Source organism: Enhydra lutris, unplaced genomic scaffold, assembly GCF_002288905.1.
Source record: "Enhydra lutris kenyoni isolate GAN:26980312 unplaced genomic scaffold, ASM228890v2 scaffoldscaffold58, whole genome shotgun sequence".
Lineage (NCBI taxonomy): Eukaryota > Metazoa > Chordata > Mammalia > Carnivora > Mustelidae > Enhydra > Enhydra lutris.
In genome coordinates this window covers 19,047,674-19,068,178 of record NW_019154142.1, presented here as the reverse complement: position 1 = coordinate 19,068,178, position 20,505 = coordinate 19,047,674, and the positions used below count along the sequence as shown (strand labels likewise).

At 36.0% G+C, this 20,505-nt stretch overlaps 1 protein-coding gene across 1 annotated transcript in view; it reads left to right on the top strand.

Moving 5' to 3' along the window:
- The window catches only part of LOC111158292 (mannosidase endo-alpha), an 82,205-nt gene that overhangs the window by 35,540 nt on the left and 26,160 nt on the right, over positions 1-20,505 (top strand). The window contains exon 3 of the mRNA XM_022520227.1: positions 16,663-16,772. Coding sequence (XP_022375935.1) covers positions 16,663-16,772 — 110 coding nt within the window. The remainder of the gene's footprint in view (positions 1-16,662; positions 16,773-20,505) is intronic.

Here is a 20,505-nt window from a genome sequence, read left to right as displayed (position 1 = left end):
TATTTTGACAGAGATTACAAGTAGGCAGAGAGGCAGGCAGAGAGAGAAGGGAAAGCAGGCTCCCTGCTTAGCAGAGAGCCCCATGCAGGGCTTGATCCCAGGATTCTGGGATCCTGACTTGAGCTGAAGGCAGAGGCTTTAACCCACTGAGCCACCCAGGTGCCCCCGTTTTTCCATTTCTTTGTGTCTTCTTTAATTTCTTTCATGAGTACTTTATAGTTTTCTGAGTATAGATTCTTTGCCTCTTTGGTTAGATTTATTCCAAGGTATCTTATGGTTTTGGGTGCAATTGTAAATGGGATTGACTCCTTAATTTCTCTTTCTTTTGTCTTGTTGTTGGTGTAGAGAAATGCAACTGATTTCTCTGCATTGATTTTATATCCTGACACTTTACTGAACTCCTGTATAAGTTCTAGCAGTTTTGGAGTGGCGTCTTTTGGGTTTTCCACATATAGTATCATATCATCTGCAAAGAGTGATAGTTTGACTTCTTCCTTGCTGATTTGGATGCCTTTAATTTCTTTTTATTGTCTGATTGCTGAGGCTAGGACTTCTAGTACTGTGTTGAATAGCAGTGGTGATAATGGACATCCCTGCCGTGTTCCTGACCTTAGCGGGAAAGCTTTCAGTTATTCTCCATTGAGAATGATATTTGCAGTGGGTTTTTCATAGATGGCTTTGAGAATAATGAGCTATGTGCCCTCTATCCCTACACTTTGAAGAGTTTTGATCAGGAAGGGATGCTGTACTTTGTCAAATGCTTTTTAAGCATCTATTGAGAGTATCATAGGGTTCTTGTTTTTTCTTTTATTAATGTATTGTATCACATTGATTGATTTGCGGTTGTTGAATCAACCTTGCATCCCTGGAATAAATCCCACTTGGTCATAGTGAATAATCCTTTTGGATCCTATTGGCTAGTATTTTGGTGAGAATTTTTGCATCTGTGTTCATCAAGGATATTGGTCTGTAATTCTCTTTTTTGATGGGATCCTTCTCTAGTTTTGGGATCAAGTGATGCTAGCCTCATAAAATGAGTTTGGAAGTTTTCCTTCCATTTCTATTTTTTGGAACAGTTTCAGGAGAGTAGGAATTAGTTCTTCTTTAAATGTTTGGTAGAATTGTCCTGGGAAGCCATCTGGCCCTGGGCTTTTGTTTGTTTGGAGATTTTTGGTAACTGTTTCAATCTCCTTACTGGTTATGGGTCTGTTCAGGTTTTCTATTTCTTCCTGGTTCAGTTGTGGTATTTTATATGTCTCTAGGAATGCATCCATTTCTTCCAGATTTTTGAATTTGTCGGCGTAGAGTTGCTCATAGTATGTTCTTATAATTGTTTGTATTTCTTTGGTGTTGCTTGTTGTGTCTCTTCTTTCATTCATGACTTTATTTATTTGGGTCATTTCTCTTTTCTTTTTGATAAGTCTGGCCAGGGATTTATCAATCTTATTAATTCTTTCAAAGAACCAGCTCCTAGTTTCGTTGATTTGTTCTATTGTGGGGTTTTTTTTTGTGTGTGTTGTGGTTTGGTTTTTTTTTTTTTTTTTTTTTTTTTTTTTTTTTTTTTTTTTTTTTTTTGGTTTCTATTTCATTGATTTCTTCTCTGATCTTTATTATTTCTCTTCTTCTCCTGGGTTTAGGCTTTCTTTGTTGTTCTTTATCCAGCTCCTTTATGTATAGGGTTAGGTTGTGTATTTGAGACCTTTCTTGTTTCTTGAGAAAGGCTTGTATCGCTATATATTTTCCTCTCAGGACTACCTTTGCTGTGTCCCACAGATTTTCAATCATTCTGTTTTCATTATCATTTGTTAACATCAATTTTTTCAATTCTTCTCTAATTTACTTGTTGACCCATTCATTCTTTAAAAGGATGCTGTTTAGTCTACATGTATTTGGGTTCTTTCCAAATTTCCTCTTATGATTGAGTTCTTGCTTCAGAGCATTGTGGTCTGAAAATATGTAGGGAATGATCCCAGTCTTTTGATACAGGTTGAGACCTGATTTATGATGCAGGATGTGATCTATTCTGGAGAATGTTCCATGTGCACTAGAGAAGACTGTGTATTCTGTTGCTTTGGGATGGGATGTTATGAATATATCTGTGATGTCCATCTGGTCCAGTGTGTCATTTAAGGCCTTTATTTCCTTGTTGATCTTTTGCTTGGATGATCTGTCCATTTCAGTGAGGGGGTGTTAAAGTCCCCTACTATTATTGTATTATGTTGATGTGTTTCTTTGATTTTGTTATTAATTGGTTTATATAGTTGGCTGCTCCCACGTTAGAGGCATAGATATTTAAAATTGTTAGATCTTCTTGTTGGACGGACCCTTTGAGTATGATATAGTGTCCTTCCTCATCTCTTATTATAGTCTTTGGCTTAAAATCTAATTGATCTGATATAAGGATTGCCACCCCAGCTTTCTTTTGATATCCATTAGCATGGTAAATTGTTTTCCACCCCCTCACTTAAAACTGGAGGTGTCTTTGGGTCTAAAATGAGTTTCTTACTGGCAGCATATTGATGGGTTTTGTTATTTTCATCCATTCTGATACCCTGTGTCTTTTGATTGGGGCATTTAACCCATTTACGTTCAGGGTAACTATTGAGAGATATGAATTTAGTGCCATTGTATTGCCTGTAAGGTGACTGTTACTGTATATTGTCTCTGTTTCTTTCTGATCTACTACTTTTAGGGTCTCTCTCTCTCTCTTTGCTTAGAGGATCCCTTTCAATATTTCCTGTAGAGCTGGTTTGGTGTTTGCAAGTTCTTTCAGTTTTTGTTTGTCCTGGAAGCTTTTTATCTCTCCTATTTTCAATGATAGCCTAGCTGGATATAGTATTCTTGGCTGCATGTTTTTTCATTTAGTGCTCTGAATATATCATGCCAGCTCTTTCTGGCCTGCCAGGTCTCTGTGGATAAGTCCACTGCCAATCTAAGATTTTTACCATTGTATGTTACAGACTTCTTGTCCTGGGCTGCTTTCAGGATTTTTTCTTTGTTGCTAAGTCTTGTAAATTTTACTATTAGATGTCGTGGTATGGACCTATTCTTATTGATTGTGAGTGGGGTTCTCTGCACCTCCTGGATTTTGATGCTTGTTCCCGTTGCCATATTAGGGAAATTCTGTACAATAATTTGTTCCAATATACCTTCTGCTCCCTTCTTTCTTTCTCTTCTTCTGGAATCCCAATTATTCTAATATTGTTTCGTCTTATGGTATCACTCATCTCTCAAATTCTCCCCTCGTGGTGCAGTAGTTGTTTGTCTCTCTTTTGCTCAGCTTCTTTATTTTCTGTCATTTGGTCTTCTATATCACTAATTCTTTCTTCTGCCTCATTTATTCTAGCAGTAAGAACCTCCATTTTTGATTGCATCTCATTAATACCTTTTTTGATTTCATCTTGGTTAGATTTTAGTTCTTTTATTTCTCCAGAAAGGGCTTTCATTTCTCCGATCAGGGTTTCTCTAATATCTTCCATGCCTTTTTCAAGCCCAGCTAGAACCTTGAGAATCGTCATTCTGAACTCTAGATCTGACTTGTTACCAATGTCCATATTGATTAGCCTTTGGTACTGTCTCTTCTTTTTTTTTTTTTTTTTTTTTTTTTTTTTTTTTGTGGTGAGTTTTTCTGCCATGTAATTTTGTCCAGATAAGAATATATGAAGGAGCAAATAAAATACTAAAAGGGTGGCAAAGACCCCAGGAAAATGTGCTTTAACGAAATCAGAAGAGATCCCAAATCATGGGGGTGAGAAAGGGGGTAAAAATTTCAGGAAAAAAAAAATAAAAGGACATATAAAGAAAAAATATTAAAAAGAATATATATATATGTGTGTATATATATATTCTTTTTAATATTTTTTCTTTATATGTATTTAATATATATATGTATATATTATATATATTAGACTGGTGACTAGAACAGGGTCACCCACTTAAGTTTGGGAGTATTGTGGTCTCTTAGAAGAAACTTCCTTCCAAATTTTTAAAGAATGAAAAACATATATAAGGGTAAACACAGTGGAGGGGTGGAATATGAGTATAGAAATGAAAAGTTTTTTTTGTTTTTTTTTTTTAATTTCTAAAATTGATAAAGTAAGTTGGTTGGGAGAATAAAGAAAAAGAAAGTGGAGAGAATTTGCTTGGGCTGGAGACTTGAACAAGCCCGGTGCTAGATTTGGGTGTATTTTGATCTATTTGAAGAAGTTGTACCCCAAATTTTTTAGAAGAAAAAACCCTATGTGTATACAAAAAATAAAGTTAGGTACAATGAAGGATAAAATGTGACTATAATAATGAAGGTTCACAAAAGATTTTTTTCATGAAGGGTATTAAGATAAACTAGTTAAAAACCGTTAAAAGACGAAAGGGTAAAAGTTTAAATAAACTTAGCAGAAGAAAAAAAATAAAATTAAAAAAATTTAACTTTGCAAGACTAAAGATTCATCTGGAGAAAGCCATGAATTCCATGCTTTGCTTTCTCCTCCTCTGGAATTTCGGTGTTCTCCTTGGTAAATGAACTTGGTCTTGGCTGGATTTCTTTTTGATCTTCTTGGGGAGGGGCCTGTTGTAGTGATTCTCAAGTGTCTTTGCCCCAGGCGGAATTGCACCACCCTTACCAGGGGCCGGGCTGAGTAATCTGCTCCGGTTCGCTTTCAGGAGCTTTTGTTCCCTGAACACTTTCCGTAGAGTTCCGGAGGACTGGAATGAAAATGGTGGCCTCCCAATCTCTGGCCTGGAGGAGCCGAGAGCTCGCGGCCCCACTCCTCAGTTCGCCCTCAGAGAAAAGAACTCTGTCACTCCCGTCTTCCTGACCTCCGGCCATGCTTGGAGAAAAGCACTCAATCGCTCCCATCTTCCTAGCCTCTGGCTGCACTCCGAGCTCACCCAGCCTGTGATCAAGCATCTCTGTCTCTGGCACACAGCTATGCCTGGAGTCTTCAAACTCCGCAGATGCCTGAGCTCTTCCAGGGAGGGTCTCCCCTCCTTGTGGCGACCCCACTGACAGAGCAGTGGCCTGTGCCATGGATTAGGGTTCAGGTAACCCTGAATTGAGAGCTCACTCCTCGGCTCTGTGTCTGGCTTCCCCAATCTAATACCTGCAAGCTCTGTGACACTCAGACACCCCCAATCCTTCTGTGACCGCACGGGACCTGGGGCCACGTTGTCCCCACGTGGGCTTCACCCCAGTTTAGCCTCTGGAGTGATGTCCCTCAGTGGAGCAGACTTTTAAAAGTCCTGATTTTGTGCTCCGTTGCTCCGCTGCTTGCCGGGAGCCGGCCCCTCCCATGAAGTCTATCTTCCCGTCGCTTTGGATTCACTTCTTCGCCAGTCCTACCTTTCAGAAAGTGGTCAATTTTCTGTTTCTAGAATTGTTGCTCTTCTTCTCTTCAATCTCCTGTTGGATTTGTAGGTGTTTGGAATGGTTTGATAAGCTATCTAGCTGATCTCCTGCTACCTGATGTCGTCTCAGCCTGCTACTTCTCTGTCATCTTGACTCCTCCCTCCAGCAATTATTTTGACACATATACCTTCTACCTCTTCTGAGTTTTTAATTACATGTATGATAGAATATTGATGTTTATCCTAGAGCTGTTGGATGTTGGATATTTTGTTTTAATCTTATTCTATTTTAATTTTTGTAATTTTTTGTGACTTACTTGAAGATACCTCTTTTCCTCAGCTTAGTTCAGTCTGTTCATGAGTCTGTTGAAGGTATTCTTCATCTTTTAGCATTTTTCATTTCCAGTATTTCTACTTGATTCTTTTTATTGAAGTATAATTAACATACAATGTTGTATTTGTTTAAGATGTACAAAATATTGGTTCAATGTATCTTATATATTACTTAGTGCTACCATAAGTGTGATCACCATCTGTCACTATAAAATGTTATTAGAATATTATTGACATTCCCTATGCTATATCTTCCATCTCTATGACTTACTTATTCCTTAACTTTAAGTTTGCACTTCTTAATACCTCTTATCCATTTCAACTATCCCTCACCTTCCTCCCATCAGGCAACCACCAATTTATTCTCTATATTTATGGGTCTGTTTCTGCTTTGTTTGTTCTTCATTTATTTTTTTTAGGTTCCACATATAACTGAAGTCCCATGGTATTTGACTGCCTGACTTATTTCATTTCACATAATACCCTCTAGGTCCATCCATATTGTTGCAAATGGTGAGATCTCTTTTTTTATGGCTGGGTAATATTCCATTTTGTGTTATACATATATACACACACCATATCTTCTTTAGCAGTTTATCTGTTGATGGACACTTGGTCTGCCTCTGTATTTTGGCTATTGTAAATAATGCTGCAATAAACATAGGGGTGCATATATCTTCTTAAATTAGTGTTTTTGTTTTCTGTGCATAAATATCCAGTAGTAGGATTTCTGGGTCATTTCTGGATATTTTTTAAGATTTAGAAGGAAGAACAGACTCCCGACTGAGTAGGGAGCCTAATGTGGAGCTCAGTCCCAGGACCCTGAGATCGTGACCTGAGCTGAAGGCAGAGGCTTAACAGACTGAACCACCCAGGTACCCTGACCATATGGTATCTCTATTTTTAATTTTTTGAGGAACCTCCATACTTTTTTCCACAGTGGCTGTACCAATTTACAGTCTCATCAGTGTGCACAAGGGTTCCTTTTTTCCCACATCCTTGCCAAGACTTATATCTCGTTGTTTTGATTCTAGCCATACTGTCAGATGTAAGGTGTTTTGACTGGCCTTTCCCTGATGATTAGTGAGTTGAACATCTTTTCATGTTTCTAATGGTCATCTGTGTGTCTTCTTTGGAAAAAATATTCAAGTCTTCTGCTCAATTTAAAAAAAAATATTTTTTCAGGTTTTGTTTTGTTTTTGGTGGTGCTGGTGTTGTATATGTGATTTACAGATATCTTTTGTTCAGTAGGTTGCCTTTTCATTTTGTTTATGGTTTCCTTTGCTGTGTAAAAGTTTTTTATTTTTATATAGTCCCAGTAGTTTATTTTTGCTTTTGTTTCCCTTGCCAAGGGAGACATAACTAGAAAAGTTTTGCTAGGGACAATGTCAAAGAGATTGCTATTTTCTTTTAGGGAGCGATATAGTTGCAGGTCTCACATATAGGTCTTTAATCCTTTTTGAGTTTATTTTTTTTATATAATGTGAGAAAGCGTCCAATTTCATTACTTTACATGTAGCTGTCTAGCTTTACCAGCACAATTTATTGAAGAGTCTTTCTTTTTACAATTTTATGTCCTTGCCACCTTTGTTATAGACGAATTGACCATATAAACAGGGGTTTAATTCTGGGCTCTCTATTCAATCCCATTGATTTATGTGTCTCATTTTTGGCCAATACCATACTGTTTTGATTACCACAGCTTTGTGTAGTATACTTTGAAATCTGGGATTGTGATACCTTCAACTTAATTCTACTTTCACAAGATTGCTTTGGCTCTTTGAGGTCTTATGGTTCTATACAAATTTTAGGATTACTTGTTTCAGTTCTGTGAAAAATGCCGTTGGTATTTTGATAGAGTTTGCATTGAGTCTGTAGATTGCTGTAGTTAATACGGACATTTCACTTTCTTTTTTTCTTTCTTTCTTTTTTTTTTTTTTAAGATTTTATTTATTTATTTGACAGAGAGAGATGCAGCAAGAGAGAAAACACAAACAAGGGAGTGGGAGAGGAAGAAGCAGGCTCCCCGCTGAATAGGGAGCCTGATGCATGGCTCGATTCCAGGACCCTGAGATCATGACCCAAGCTGAAGACAGACACTTCTGACTGAGCCACCTAGATGCTCCTGAACATTTCAAAAATATTAATTCTTCCAAACCATGAACACGGAATACCTGTCCATTTATTTGTGTCCTCCTTAATTTTTTTCATCCGTGTTTTATAGTTTCAGAGTACAGGTTTTTCACCTCCTTAGTTAAGTTTATTCTTAGATTTTTAAATTATTTTTGGTGTTATTGGAAACAATTATTTTCTTAATTTCTCTTTCTGCTACATTGTCATCGATATATAGATAATGCAACAGGTTTCTATATATTATTTTTCTATCTTGCAACTTTACTGAATTAATAATTCTTAGTAATCACATCATATAATTATATGCAAATTCATATTTGATGCAATTTTTGCATCATATGCAAATAGTGATTGTTTTACTTCTTCCTTGCCAATTTTAATGCCTTTTATTTCTTCTCTGGTTACTGCACCTAGGACTTCAGTACTATTCTGAATAAAAATTGTGAGGGTGGACATCCTTATTTCATTCTTGATAGAGGAAAGACTTCAGTTTTTTGCCATTGAGTGGGATATTAACTGTGGGTTTTAATATGTGGCCATTATTAGGTTATGTTACCTCTAAACCCACTTTGTTGAGAGTTTATCGTGAATGAGTGTATTATTATTCACTTGCAATTTCTGCATCCATTGAGCTGATCATATGATTTTTATCCTTTCTCTTAGTGTGATGTATCACGTTGATTGTTTTGTGCATATTGAACCATGCTTGCATCCCTAGAATAAATCCTACTTGATTGTGGTGAATGATCCTTTTAATACATTGCTGAATTCTGTTTGCTGGTATTTTGTTGAGGATTTTGCATCTATGGTCATCAGAGATATTGGCCTCCAGTTTTATTTCTGTGTATTGTCTTTTTCCAGTTTTGGTATCGAGATAATGCTGGCCTCATAGAATGGATCTGGAAGTTTTACATCTTCTGTGTTGGGGAATACGTTGAGAAAAATAAGTAGTAACTCTTCTTTAAATATTTGGTAGAATTCACATGTGAATCCATTGGGTATGGACATTTTTTTTTCTTTAATAGAGTGCTAATGGTGGGAGGGGCAGAGATAGAGGAAGAATGTTAAGCAGGCTCCATGCCCAGAGAAGAACCCAATGTAGGCTTGATCTCTTGATCCTGAGATCATGACCTCTGCCAAAATCAAGTTGGGTGCTTAACTGACTGAGCCACCTATGCACCCCTTGTCCCAATTTGTTGGTATGTAATTTTTCATTATATTCTCTTATAAATCTTTACATTTCTGTGGGATTGGTGGTTATTCCTCCCTCATTTCTGATTTCATTTCTTTGAGTCCTCTCTTTCTTGGTGAGTCTGGCTAAAAGTTTATCAATTTTGTTTATCTGTTAAAGGAACTAGTTTCTGGTTTCTTTGATCTTTCTTCTGTTTTTTTTTTTTTTTTTTTTTTTTGTCTCTATTTTACCTATTTCTGCTCTAAACTTATAATTTCCTTCCTTCTGCTGTTTTTTGCCTATTTTTGTTCTTTTTCTAGCTCCATTAGGTTTGTGTTTGGTTATTTGAGTTTTTTTGTTTGTTTCTTGAGATAGGCCTGTATTGCCATAAACTTCTCAGAAGTGCTTTTGCTGTGTCCCAAATATTTTGAACTGGTGTATTTTCATTTTCACTTTTCTCTGTGTACGTTTTGATTTCCCCTTTGATTTCATTGTTGACTCATTCACTGTTTTGTAGCATGTTGTTTAGCTTCCACGTGTTTATGTTATTTCCAGATTTTTCTCTGGTAATTGATTTCTAGTTTCATACTATTATGATCAAAAGATGCTGTATGTGATTTTAATCTTCTTAAATTTATTGAGATTTGTTTTGTGTGATATGTCTTGGAGAATGTTTTATGTGCATTTGAAAAGAACATATTTTTGTTTTGTATAGAATGAATGTTCTTTATATATCTGTTAATTCCCATCTGCTTTAATGTGTCATTCAGAGCTACTTTTTCCTCATTGATTTTCTGTCTTGATTATCTATCCATTGATATAAGTGAAATGTTAAAGACCTTTACTATTATTGTAAGACTGTCAGTTTCTCCATTTCTGTCTACTAATGTTTGCCTTATATATTTAGGTGCTTCTATTTTGGATGCATAGATATTTACAGTCATTATATCTTGTTGTTAAGTTGATCTCTTTATCATTATGTAATGCCCTTGTCTCTTGCTACAGTCTTTAAGTTTTTTTTTTGTCTTACAATAGTATTGCTACCACAGCTTTCTTTTATTCTTTTCTCTCTCTCTCTCTCTCTCTCTCTTTTTTTTTTCATGATGTATGTTTTTCCAGCTCTCCTTCACTTTCAGTGTGTGCATATCTTTAGGTCTGAAGTGAATCTGTTGTGGGCAGAATATTGATGGGTCCTCTTCTATTATCCATTCAGTAGCCCTGTGTTTTTTATTTAGTCCAGTTGACATTTAAATTATTGATAGGCATATACTTATTACCATTTTGTTAATATTTTATTGTTATTTTAGTTTTTCTCTGTATCTTCTCTTAATTTAGTTTGATGGCCTTCCGTAGTGTTAGTCTTGGATTTTGTGTGTGTGTGCGTGTGCGTGCGTGTGTGTGTGTTTTACAGGTTTTTGATTTGGTTTCCATTAGTTCGTATATAACATGCATACCAGTCTATGTTAATGGTTGGTTAAATTCAAACACATTCTGAAAGCACTAAAGTTTTACTCCCCCTTTGTTTTATATATATTTTGTCACATATCTTTTTATTTTGTATATGTGTTGAATGATTTTTATAAATATAACTGACTTTACTGCTTCTGTGTCTTAACTTCCATACTGGCTTTATAAGTGATTCATCTAATACCTTTACTGTATGTGTGCTTTTACCTGTGAAATGTTTTTCTTTATAATAATTCTACCTGTAATTATGTTCTCTTCTTCTGATTTGAATAATTCTGTTTATCATGTAAGCCCGGTTTAGTGGTGATGCACTCCTTTAACCTTCGTTTGGAAAACTACCTCTTGTTCTATTCTGAATAACCTTTTTGGATCTTCTTGGTTGCAAGTATGTTTTTCCCTTTTATCCCTTTGAATATATCATGCCACTTGTTTCTGGCCAGCACAGTTTCTGCTGAGAAATCAACTGATAGCCTTATGGAGTTTCCTTTGTATATAACTGTTTTCTTCTGTTGATTTTAAAATTCTCTGTCATTACTCTTTGCCATTTTACTTATGTGTCTTGGTGTGGACCTTGGGTTCATCTTGTTGGGGGCTGTGTGGGCTTTTTGGATGTGGTATCTGTTTCCTTCCACACATTATGGAAGTGTTCAGCTTTATTTTTTTCAAATTTTCTCCTCCCTTCTCTCTTTCCTGTTCCTATTACCTCTACGAAGGGAATGTTATTTCACTTGGTAATGAGTTTCCTTAACCTATTCTTACTGTTTTATTAATCTCTTTTCTCTTTTTTGTTCAGCTTAGTTTGCCTTCCATTGTCCTGTTTTCCAGATTACTGATCTATTCTGCATCCTCTAATCTGTTGATTCCCTCTAATGTATATTTTTTTTTAAATCTTAGCAGTTGAGTTCTTTATCTCTCTTTTTTTTTTTAAGATTTTATTTATTTACTTACTTATTTGACAGAGAAAGAGTGCACACAAGCAGAGAGAGTGGGAGAGGAAGAAGCAGGCTCCCCACCAAGCAAGGAGCCTGATGTGGGACTCAATCCCAGGACCCTGTGATCCTGACCTGAGCCGAAGGCAGATGCCCAGCTGACATTCCTTACTAGTTCATTTTTACACATTTCTTTGTTGGAAGTTCTGAGTTCATCTACTCTATTGTCAAATCCAGTGATTATCCTTATGCCCATTACTTTGAATTGAATTCTCTATCAGGCATATTTGCTTATCTTAGTTTCATTGAACTCTTTTGATGTGATTTGTCTTGTTCTTTCACTTGGAACATATTTCTCCATCTTCTCGTTTTGTCTAACTCTCTGTTTGTGTCCATATATTAGGGAGGTCAGCTATGTCTCTTGGTCTTAAAAGTAGTGCTTTCTGTAGAAGTCCTGTGATACCCTGTCAGTACCCCCTTGGTCACCAGAAACAGGTACTCCTGGGGTTTCTCCTCTGCATGCTATGTGTGCCCTAATGTTGTGACTGAACTGCATTTGCCTTCAGCCCAGCCAACTGCAGTGACCTGCTTTGCCTACTTTGGGCAAACAAGGCAGATTTTGTACAATTGAGAAGTCTGTTTGAGGCCCGGGCAGTCTCATAGGTGGGTGGGGTCAGTAGTCAGGCTCTCTGAACTTAGCCTGCCACAACTGTGGGATACCAAATAGCAAACTTTACTTTTTGCTCAGCCAGTGAAGAGTCTTTGATGCAGGAACTGTGGGCATTCTGTTGTATGGGATTATCTTCCCCCTCCCCAGGGTAGGCACCATTTTTGAGTGGTGCTGGTCCCTAGTGGGGCTACTTGCAGGTTATTGGGGGGGGGGGGCAGGACCACTTTGGTGGGATGCTTGCCAATGCAGGAGGGTTGGATCAGCAGGTCTGCAGGTAAATAGTGATAGCACAATAGGTAGTGTTATGCTGGTTCCTGCAAGTGTCTGGCTATCTAGCATTGGAGAGGGGAAGAGAAATGGCACCCACCAGTACTTTTGTTTCTAGAGAAGTTCCTAATGATGCCTACCCCTCAAACATATGTTCTGAGATTAGTAAGTAACTCTCCTTCATGTATACCACAGGTACTTTTCAAACTGCTGCTATTATGCTTTGGTTCTGGTTGATTTTTTTTTTTTTTTATTCTGTCTTTTTAAAGGCAGGACTCTGTTTCCTATCATTGTCTGACTCTCCTGAAGTTAAGCCTAGCTGATTTTCAAAATAAGTGGAGTTAAGTTTTGCTGATACTAAAAGCTCCTGAAGTTAAGCCCCATTGGTTTTCAAGGCCAGATATTATGGCGACTCATCTTCCTAGGGCATTTCCCAGTGTTCTGTTTGCCTGGTGTGAGGTTTAATCCTCTCCCTTCTCTTTGCTAGTGTGAGTACTGTTTGTGGTTAATCTCACCCAGTATTTTGATTCCCAACTGTGACTCCACCACTCCTACCTTTTTGATGTGACTCCCTGTGTATGATTAACTGTGGAAGGTCTTTTCTGTCAGTCTTCAGATCATTTTCAGAACTAGTTACATAAATGTAGCTATTATCTCACAGGTGTGTCCATGGGAGGAGGTGAGCTTGGGGTCACCCTACTTTTCCTTGAACTATTTGATTCTTAGAGTTTTCATCTCTGCTGAAACTTCCCACCTGATGATCGACATATAATGGCTGTCGTTTACCATTAGATCCTTTAGTGTTTTAATCACAGTAATTTTATATTCCTTGTCAAATTATTTCAGCATCTGATTCATATCAGAGTCTGCTTCTGTTGCCTGTTTTGCCTCTTGACAGTTTTTTTTTTTTCCTTGCTTTTTTATATGCCTTATATTTTTTGTTGAACATGGGTTATCTTGTGTAGTGATAATATTGTTTATATCTGGAACTGGGCTTGCCTTTCTGCTAAAGCTTTAGTTTGAAGTAATGTTTGATATGTTTAAAGGAAACAGTAAGTTACATACCTGAATATAAGGGAAGCTATCATAAGTTCTGTGGAGTTAAATGTATCCTAATTTATTTGCCATTATCTTTTCATTATCATCTTTGTAATTACTTTTGGGGGTCTTATTCTATGTAAGTCATTCTCTATACTTTTAAAAACACACTTTTAGGGAATGATCTGAACTTATCCACATTTTACAAATGGAAATTTAAATTAAAGATAAACATCTATCAAATAATAGAATGGAAACTTGAGTCTCTAGGTCTGTCTGATTTCATATCTTATGTTCTTAACTATTATCCTGTTTAGATGCATCATGTGCCCACACACACACACAAGAGTGGGTATCACTTATATTGAAGGCCCTGTGATGTGTGCTTTGGAGGAACAACATGATTGATACGACATCTGCATTTAATAAAATGTTAGGGGTGCCTGGGTGGCTCAGTCACTTACGTGCTTGATCTTGGTTTCAGTTCAGGTCGTACTCTCATGAGTCATGAGATCGAGTCCCTTGTTGGGCTCTGAGCTTAGTGGGGAGTCTACTTGAAGATTCACTCCCTCTGCCCTTCCCTCTGACTTGTGCACACTGTCTTGTGCTCTCTAAGGTAAATAAATAAATATTTTTTAAAATAATAAAATGAAATGCTACTATTCTGAGAAAAGACCTCAAAGAATATCCCTTTTCACTACACAAGTGAGATAGTAGAAATGTGCAGTAGTCTTACTTATAAATGATATTTAGTTTGTGTTAGAGAAACTTCTGGTTGCTGTGATGATTCATAACCATTGTAAGTGGTCCAGTCCTCCTCCTAAGGAGGACCATCACTGACTTGTTTCCCAGGCCATTACTTATTCAGAACTCAGGAGTGATATAGTCCAAAAGATACTGTACAAGGAAAAATTAGATTGTGGAGCACAGTATGGAGATAGAATTAGACATTTGGAAATGATTATTTGATATAATAAAAAGCTGAAAGTATGAAGAACAAAGAACATTTTCTTCAAGCCTTAGAGTATAACTTCAGTGAGAATAAGGAGGAAGAAAAATCAGTAGATAAAAATGAAATGATTAGGGTATTATGAGAATCAGCAATCTAGCAATACTGTCTAGTAGATCTTAGTGTGATAATGAAAATGTTCTTTATCTGTGTTGTTCAGTACAGTAGAAAACACTACTCACTTTAAAGCTAGAGAATTTCCCAAGTGCTGTCAACCTGGGACTTTATCCACTGTTTTTGATGGTTGGTTTACTTCTGCCAATTATGTTTTGGGAAGACTGACTTCCTTGCTCATTTCATGTTTTTTGCCTCAATTTGGACAGCTAATCCCTTACTCTTCAGCTCTTTGGCTAAGAAGTTTTTTGTAATCCATATTTTATTTAATATTTTTTTCATGGAAATGTTGGTCTGTTTAACCTAATCTATTGCTAGAAACAGGAATCTTTTGTTTTGAATTTCATGGAAGAATGCTATGCTTACAATTTTCCTAGGCTTCATGGCATAATCTTTCTTTTATATGTCCTTTCTTTACTATTTTGTCTCAACTTTTTTTTTTTTTTTTTTTGGTAGGATTTTTACCTAAGTTATATTGAGTTTTGTTTTTGTTGTTGTTGTTGTTGTTGTTTTACTGTGACTCTCCATTGGTACTGTTCTTTTTATAAGTTAGACTCTTAGGCAGCTTAGATGTTTGATCAACTGTTTCCACTTTTCTTACTGGCATTTTTCTGTATATAATAGATTCCCTTCATGGCTAATCATAAGCTTCTCTAAAGCACTTTATGTATTATAGATGATTTTTCTACTTCTCATGTTCTTACTGCTCTCTTATTTTCAGAGTGGATAGAGGACATAGACATCTTTTTTCCTGTAAACTTTAATGAAAGTTCTGTTTTGTGTCGCTAGATGGGGCTGTTCTGTACATGGCAGGTTGACTGTAAAGTTTAAGTATTATAATTTAGTTCTCTGCCAGTTTCTAAGCTTGCAGTTCCTATATTTCCACATGCTTCTGTTTTCGTACCATTGTATTTTTGTCCATGCCTTAAAAAGTGTGTTGGTTAACATAGAAATAAGCAGCTTTTTCTATTAGTCTCTCATTTCTTCATATATAAGTGAGGCTTTGATAGTTGATTTCAAATATTCCTTCAAAGTAAGTTTTGTTGTTGTTTTTTTTTTTTTCTTCCTGTGGGCTTATGTTTATAAAACTTATTTTGTAATGTGTCATTTCAAAAGTAAGTACTACAAGGAGAAACTATTTTTTTTTCTTGAATCTTCATAATTGCCCCAAATTAGGAGCATCCATGGTATGTTCCAGTAAGTGAATGGATAAATTGTCATACATCCATGCAATGAGTTATCATGCAGCAGTAAAAAAAATGATCTATAAATATACAAAAAGATATAAATGAACCTTTATTATGTATTGCTAAGTGTAAGAAGCCAGTCTGAAAAAGTTACTGGTAGGATTCCACCTAGATAGCATTGTGGAAAAGACAAAACAATAGAGATACTGAAAAGATCAATTATTATCCAGGAGATTGAGAGAGGAGTGAGAGAGGAGGGATAAATAGATGGATTTCAGTGGGTTCTGAGGTCTGTAAAACTATTCTGCATGATACTTAATGGTGGGCACATATGCTTTTGTCAGAAGCCATACAGCTGTACATCACAAAGAGTGAGCCCTCATCTAAATTGTTGGCTATAGTTAATAATGATGCATCAATATTGGTTCATCACATGTAACAAATACACACACACATATGTGTGTGTACATATGTGCATACATACATATATGTATTTATGCATGTATGTACATATATGTGTATGCATATATGTACATATGTATAATGTTGATGTGCCAGTATTGGTTCATCACATATAACAAATTATATATATATGTGTGTGTGTGTGTGTGTGTGTGTGTATCATATAAATGCAAGATATTATTAACAAGAACTGTATGTGGGTTGGGGAGCAGGTATGTAAGAGGAGAATATATGGAAACTGTACTTCCTGTGCAGTTTTTCTGTAAACCTAATCTGGAAAGTAAAACCTGTTAACTTAAATATATTCATACTTGATAAAGAATTCATAAATATAACAACATAAAGTAATCAAATAACCATAGATCCTATCTAGTAAGGTAACAAAACAACAACTTATGAGGATGTGTTTCTTTTTGGCTGTTTACAATTTGGTCTTTATTCTGCCTCCTTAATTTTTTCTTTTTTTTTTTTTTTTTTTAAGAATATCTACAATTACTCCCACTTCTGTATTTATTTTTCTTTTTGGTCTTTTCTTTTAGGTGTACTAGCCCTGTCTTGGTACCCACCTGGTACAAATGATGAGAATGGAGAAAATACTGATGACTTGGTACCAACTATTTTGGATAAAGCTCATAAATATAATTTGAAGGTATTTCATTTTTTTTTGAGATATCATAGACATATTACATTAGTTTCAGGTGTTCAACATAATGATTTGGTGTGTTTATTTTGTGAAGTGATCATCACAATAAGTCTAGTTAATATTCATTACACAATTACAAATTTTTTCCTGTGTTAAGAATTTTTAAGATCTATTCTCTTAGTGGCTTTCAAATGCATCATACAATATTAACTGTAGTGACTATGCTGTACATTATATACCTAGTTTTTTTTTTTTTTCTTATGACTGGAAGTTGTACCTTTTAACCATCTTCACACATTTCACCCCCTCCCCACCCCCACTCAGACAACCATACATCTGTTATCTATATCTATGAGGTGTTTTTTGTTTTTTTTTTTCAATTCCACATGTAAGTGAGATCATAGGATATTTGTCTTTGCCAGGCTTATTTCACATAGCATAATGTCCTCAAGGTCCATCTACGTTGTAGCAAATGGCGAGATTTCCTTCTTTTTGTGGCACAATAATATTTGCCTTGTGTATAGACCACATTTTATTTTTCCATCCATTAACAGACATTTAGGTTATTTCCAGTTCTTGGCTATTGTGAATGAGGCACACCTCATTTTGTTGCATTTAGATTTTGTGCTTTGCACATACTACATTTTTTAAAAAATTGAAGTTTTGTGACAAACCTTCATATAGCAAATATACTGGCATTTTTCCAACAGCATTTGCTTCATGTTCTGTGTCACATTTTGGTAATTCTTACAATATTTCAAACTTTTTCATTATATATCTTAAGGCAATCTGTGATGAGTGATTATGACTTGTTGAAAGATCAAATGATGGCTAGCATTTTTTAGAAATAAAGTGACTTTTAATTAAGATACATAATGTTTTAGACATAATGCTATTACAAACTTAACAGACTACAGCATAGTGTAAGATGAACTTTGAATGCACTGGGAAGCCAAAAAATTCATTTGACTCACTTTTTTACAATATTCACTTTATTGTGTGGCCTGGAACCGAACCTGTAATGTCTGAGGTACGCTTGTAATTGTGAAGTAAACATCAGTATTTTTTTGAACTTGTTTTGTTTCCTTTGGATAAATAACCGAAGGGGAACTGCTGGATCATATGTAGTTTATTGTTTGTTTGTTTTCGTTTTGTTTTGTTTTTCAGTGTTCCAAAAATCATTGCTTATGCACCACACCCAATGCTCCATGTAATATGTGCCCTCAGTAATACCCACCACGAGGCTCACCCAAACCCCCATGCCCGTCTCCTCCAAAACCCTCAGTTTGTTTCTCAGAGTCCGCAGTCTCATAGTTTGTCTCCCCCTTTGTAGTTTTATTTTTAATTCTTTAAAGTACTTCCATAGTGTTTTCCATAGTGGCTGCATCAATTTATATTCCCTCCAACAGTGCACAAGTGTTCTCTTTTCTCCCCATCCTCTCCAACACTTGTTATTTCTTAAAGATTGATTTATTTTGGAGAGAAAGGGAGGGCCTGTGTGTCCATGGGTGGGGCTAGGGGCAGAGGGAGAGAAGGAGCATCTCAACTCCACATGGAGCATAGATCCTTTTGGGGGATTTGATCCCATGATCCTGAGATCATGACTGGACAGAAACCAAGAGCTGGATGTGCGACTGACTGAGCAACCCATGTGCTCCCAACACTGGTTATTTCTTGTCTTTTTGATAATAGCTATACTAGTAGGTGCGAGGTGTATCTCATTGTGGTTTGATTTGCATTTCCCTGATAATGAGTGAGGATGAGCACGTCTTCAGGTACTTGTTGGCCATCCAGATATCTTATTAGGAAAAATTTTCTGAACTTCTGCCCCTTTTTAAATTAGATCGTATGCTTTTTAAAATTGATTTTGGATACTAACTCCTTATCAGATATATGATATGCAGATATTTTCTCCTATTTCCTAGGTTGCCTTTCACATTGTTGTGCAGAAGCTTTTTAGTTTGATGTAGTCCCACTTGTTTATTTTTGCTTTTGTAGCCTTTGCCTTTTGGTGTCAAATCCAAAAAATCATCACTAATACCTTTGTCAAGGAGTTTATCACCAATGTTGTATTCCAAAAGTTTTATACTTTCTAGACTTATGTTTAAGATTTTAATCCATTTAAGTTAATTTTGTATATGGTGTGATTTAGTGGTTCAGTTTCATTTTTTGGTATGTAGCTGTCCAGTTTTCGAAACACAATTTGTTGAAGAGACTGGCCTTTCCCCATTGTGTATATTCTTGGCTCTGTTGTTGAAGATTAATTGATGATATCTACATGAATTTTTTTTTTTTGGTTGGGGGTAGTGAGGCTTTCTATTCTCTATGTTCCATTGATCTGCTTCTGGTTTTGTTTTTTTTTTTTTTTTGTTTGTGTTTTTGCAAGTACCATACTGTTTTGATTACTGTACCTTTGTTATACAATTTGAAGTTAGGGACCTTGATACTTTCAGGTTTCTTTTTCCTTTCTCAAGATTGCTTTGGTTCTCATGGTTCCATACAAGTTTTAGGAATATTTGTTCCATTTCTGTTGAAAATGTCATTGGAATAGTCATAGGGATTGTATTGAATCTATATGTTGCTTTGTGTAGTATGGATATTTTAACAATATTAGTTCTTTTAGTTTATGAGCATAGAGTATCTTTCCATTTGTGTTTTTTTCACTTTGTTTTCATTAATGTCTTATACTTGTCAGTGTCAAGATCTGTCCCTTTTTTTTTTTTAATTTTATTTATTTATCTGACAGAGAGAGAGACCACAAGTAGGCAGAGAGGCAGGCAGAGAGAGGTTGCAGAAGCAGGCTTCCCGCTGAGCAGAGAGCCCGATGCAGGGCTCAATCCCAGAACTCTGGGATCATGACCTGAGCCAAAGGCAGAGGCTTAACCCACTGAGCCACCCAGGCGCCCCAAGATCTGTCCCTTCTTAATAAAATTTATTCTTTGGTATTTTATTGTTTTTGATGCAGTTGTAAGTGGGATTTTCTTAATTTCTCTTTTAGCTCATTATTAGTGAATAGAAATACCAACATTTTTATATACTGGTTTTGTTGTATTTATATACTGGTTTTGTTGTATTCTTTACTAAATTTTGCATTTTTATTGTATAAATAGTAAATTCTATATTCTAATGGCTTTTTGATGAAGTTTTAGACTTTTTTATATCATCTGCAAATAATGACAGTTGTTTCTTTTCTAATTTCCATTCCTTTCATTTCTTTTTCTTGTGTTGTTGCTCTGGCTGGGAATTTGAACAGTATGCTAAATAAAAGTGGTGAGAATAGGCATCCTTGTCTTGTTTGTGATCTTACAGGAAAATACATTCAGTATTTCTCCTTTGGCTGTGATGTTAGGTGGAGGCTTGTTATATATAGCCTTTACTATTTTGAGATACATTTACTCTAGATCCACTTTGTTGATAATTTTATCATAAATGGATATTAATCTTGTTGAATGCTTTTTTTTTAATATTTTATTTATTTATTTGACAGACAGAGATCACAAGTAGGCAGAGAGGCAGGCAGAGAGAGAGGAGGAAGCAGGCTCCCCACTGAGCAGAGAGCCCGATGCGGGGCTCGATCCCAGGACCCTGGGATCATGACCTGAGCCGAAAGCAGAGGCTTTAACCCACTGAGCCACCCAGGCACCCCGAATGCTTTTTTTATCTATTAAGATGATATCCTTTTTATTCTTAATTAATGTTGTGTTTCACATTGACTGATTTGCTGATGTTAAACCATTCT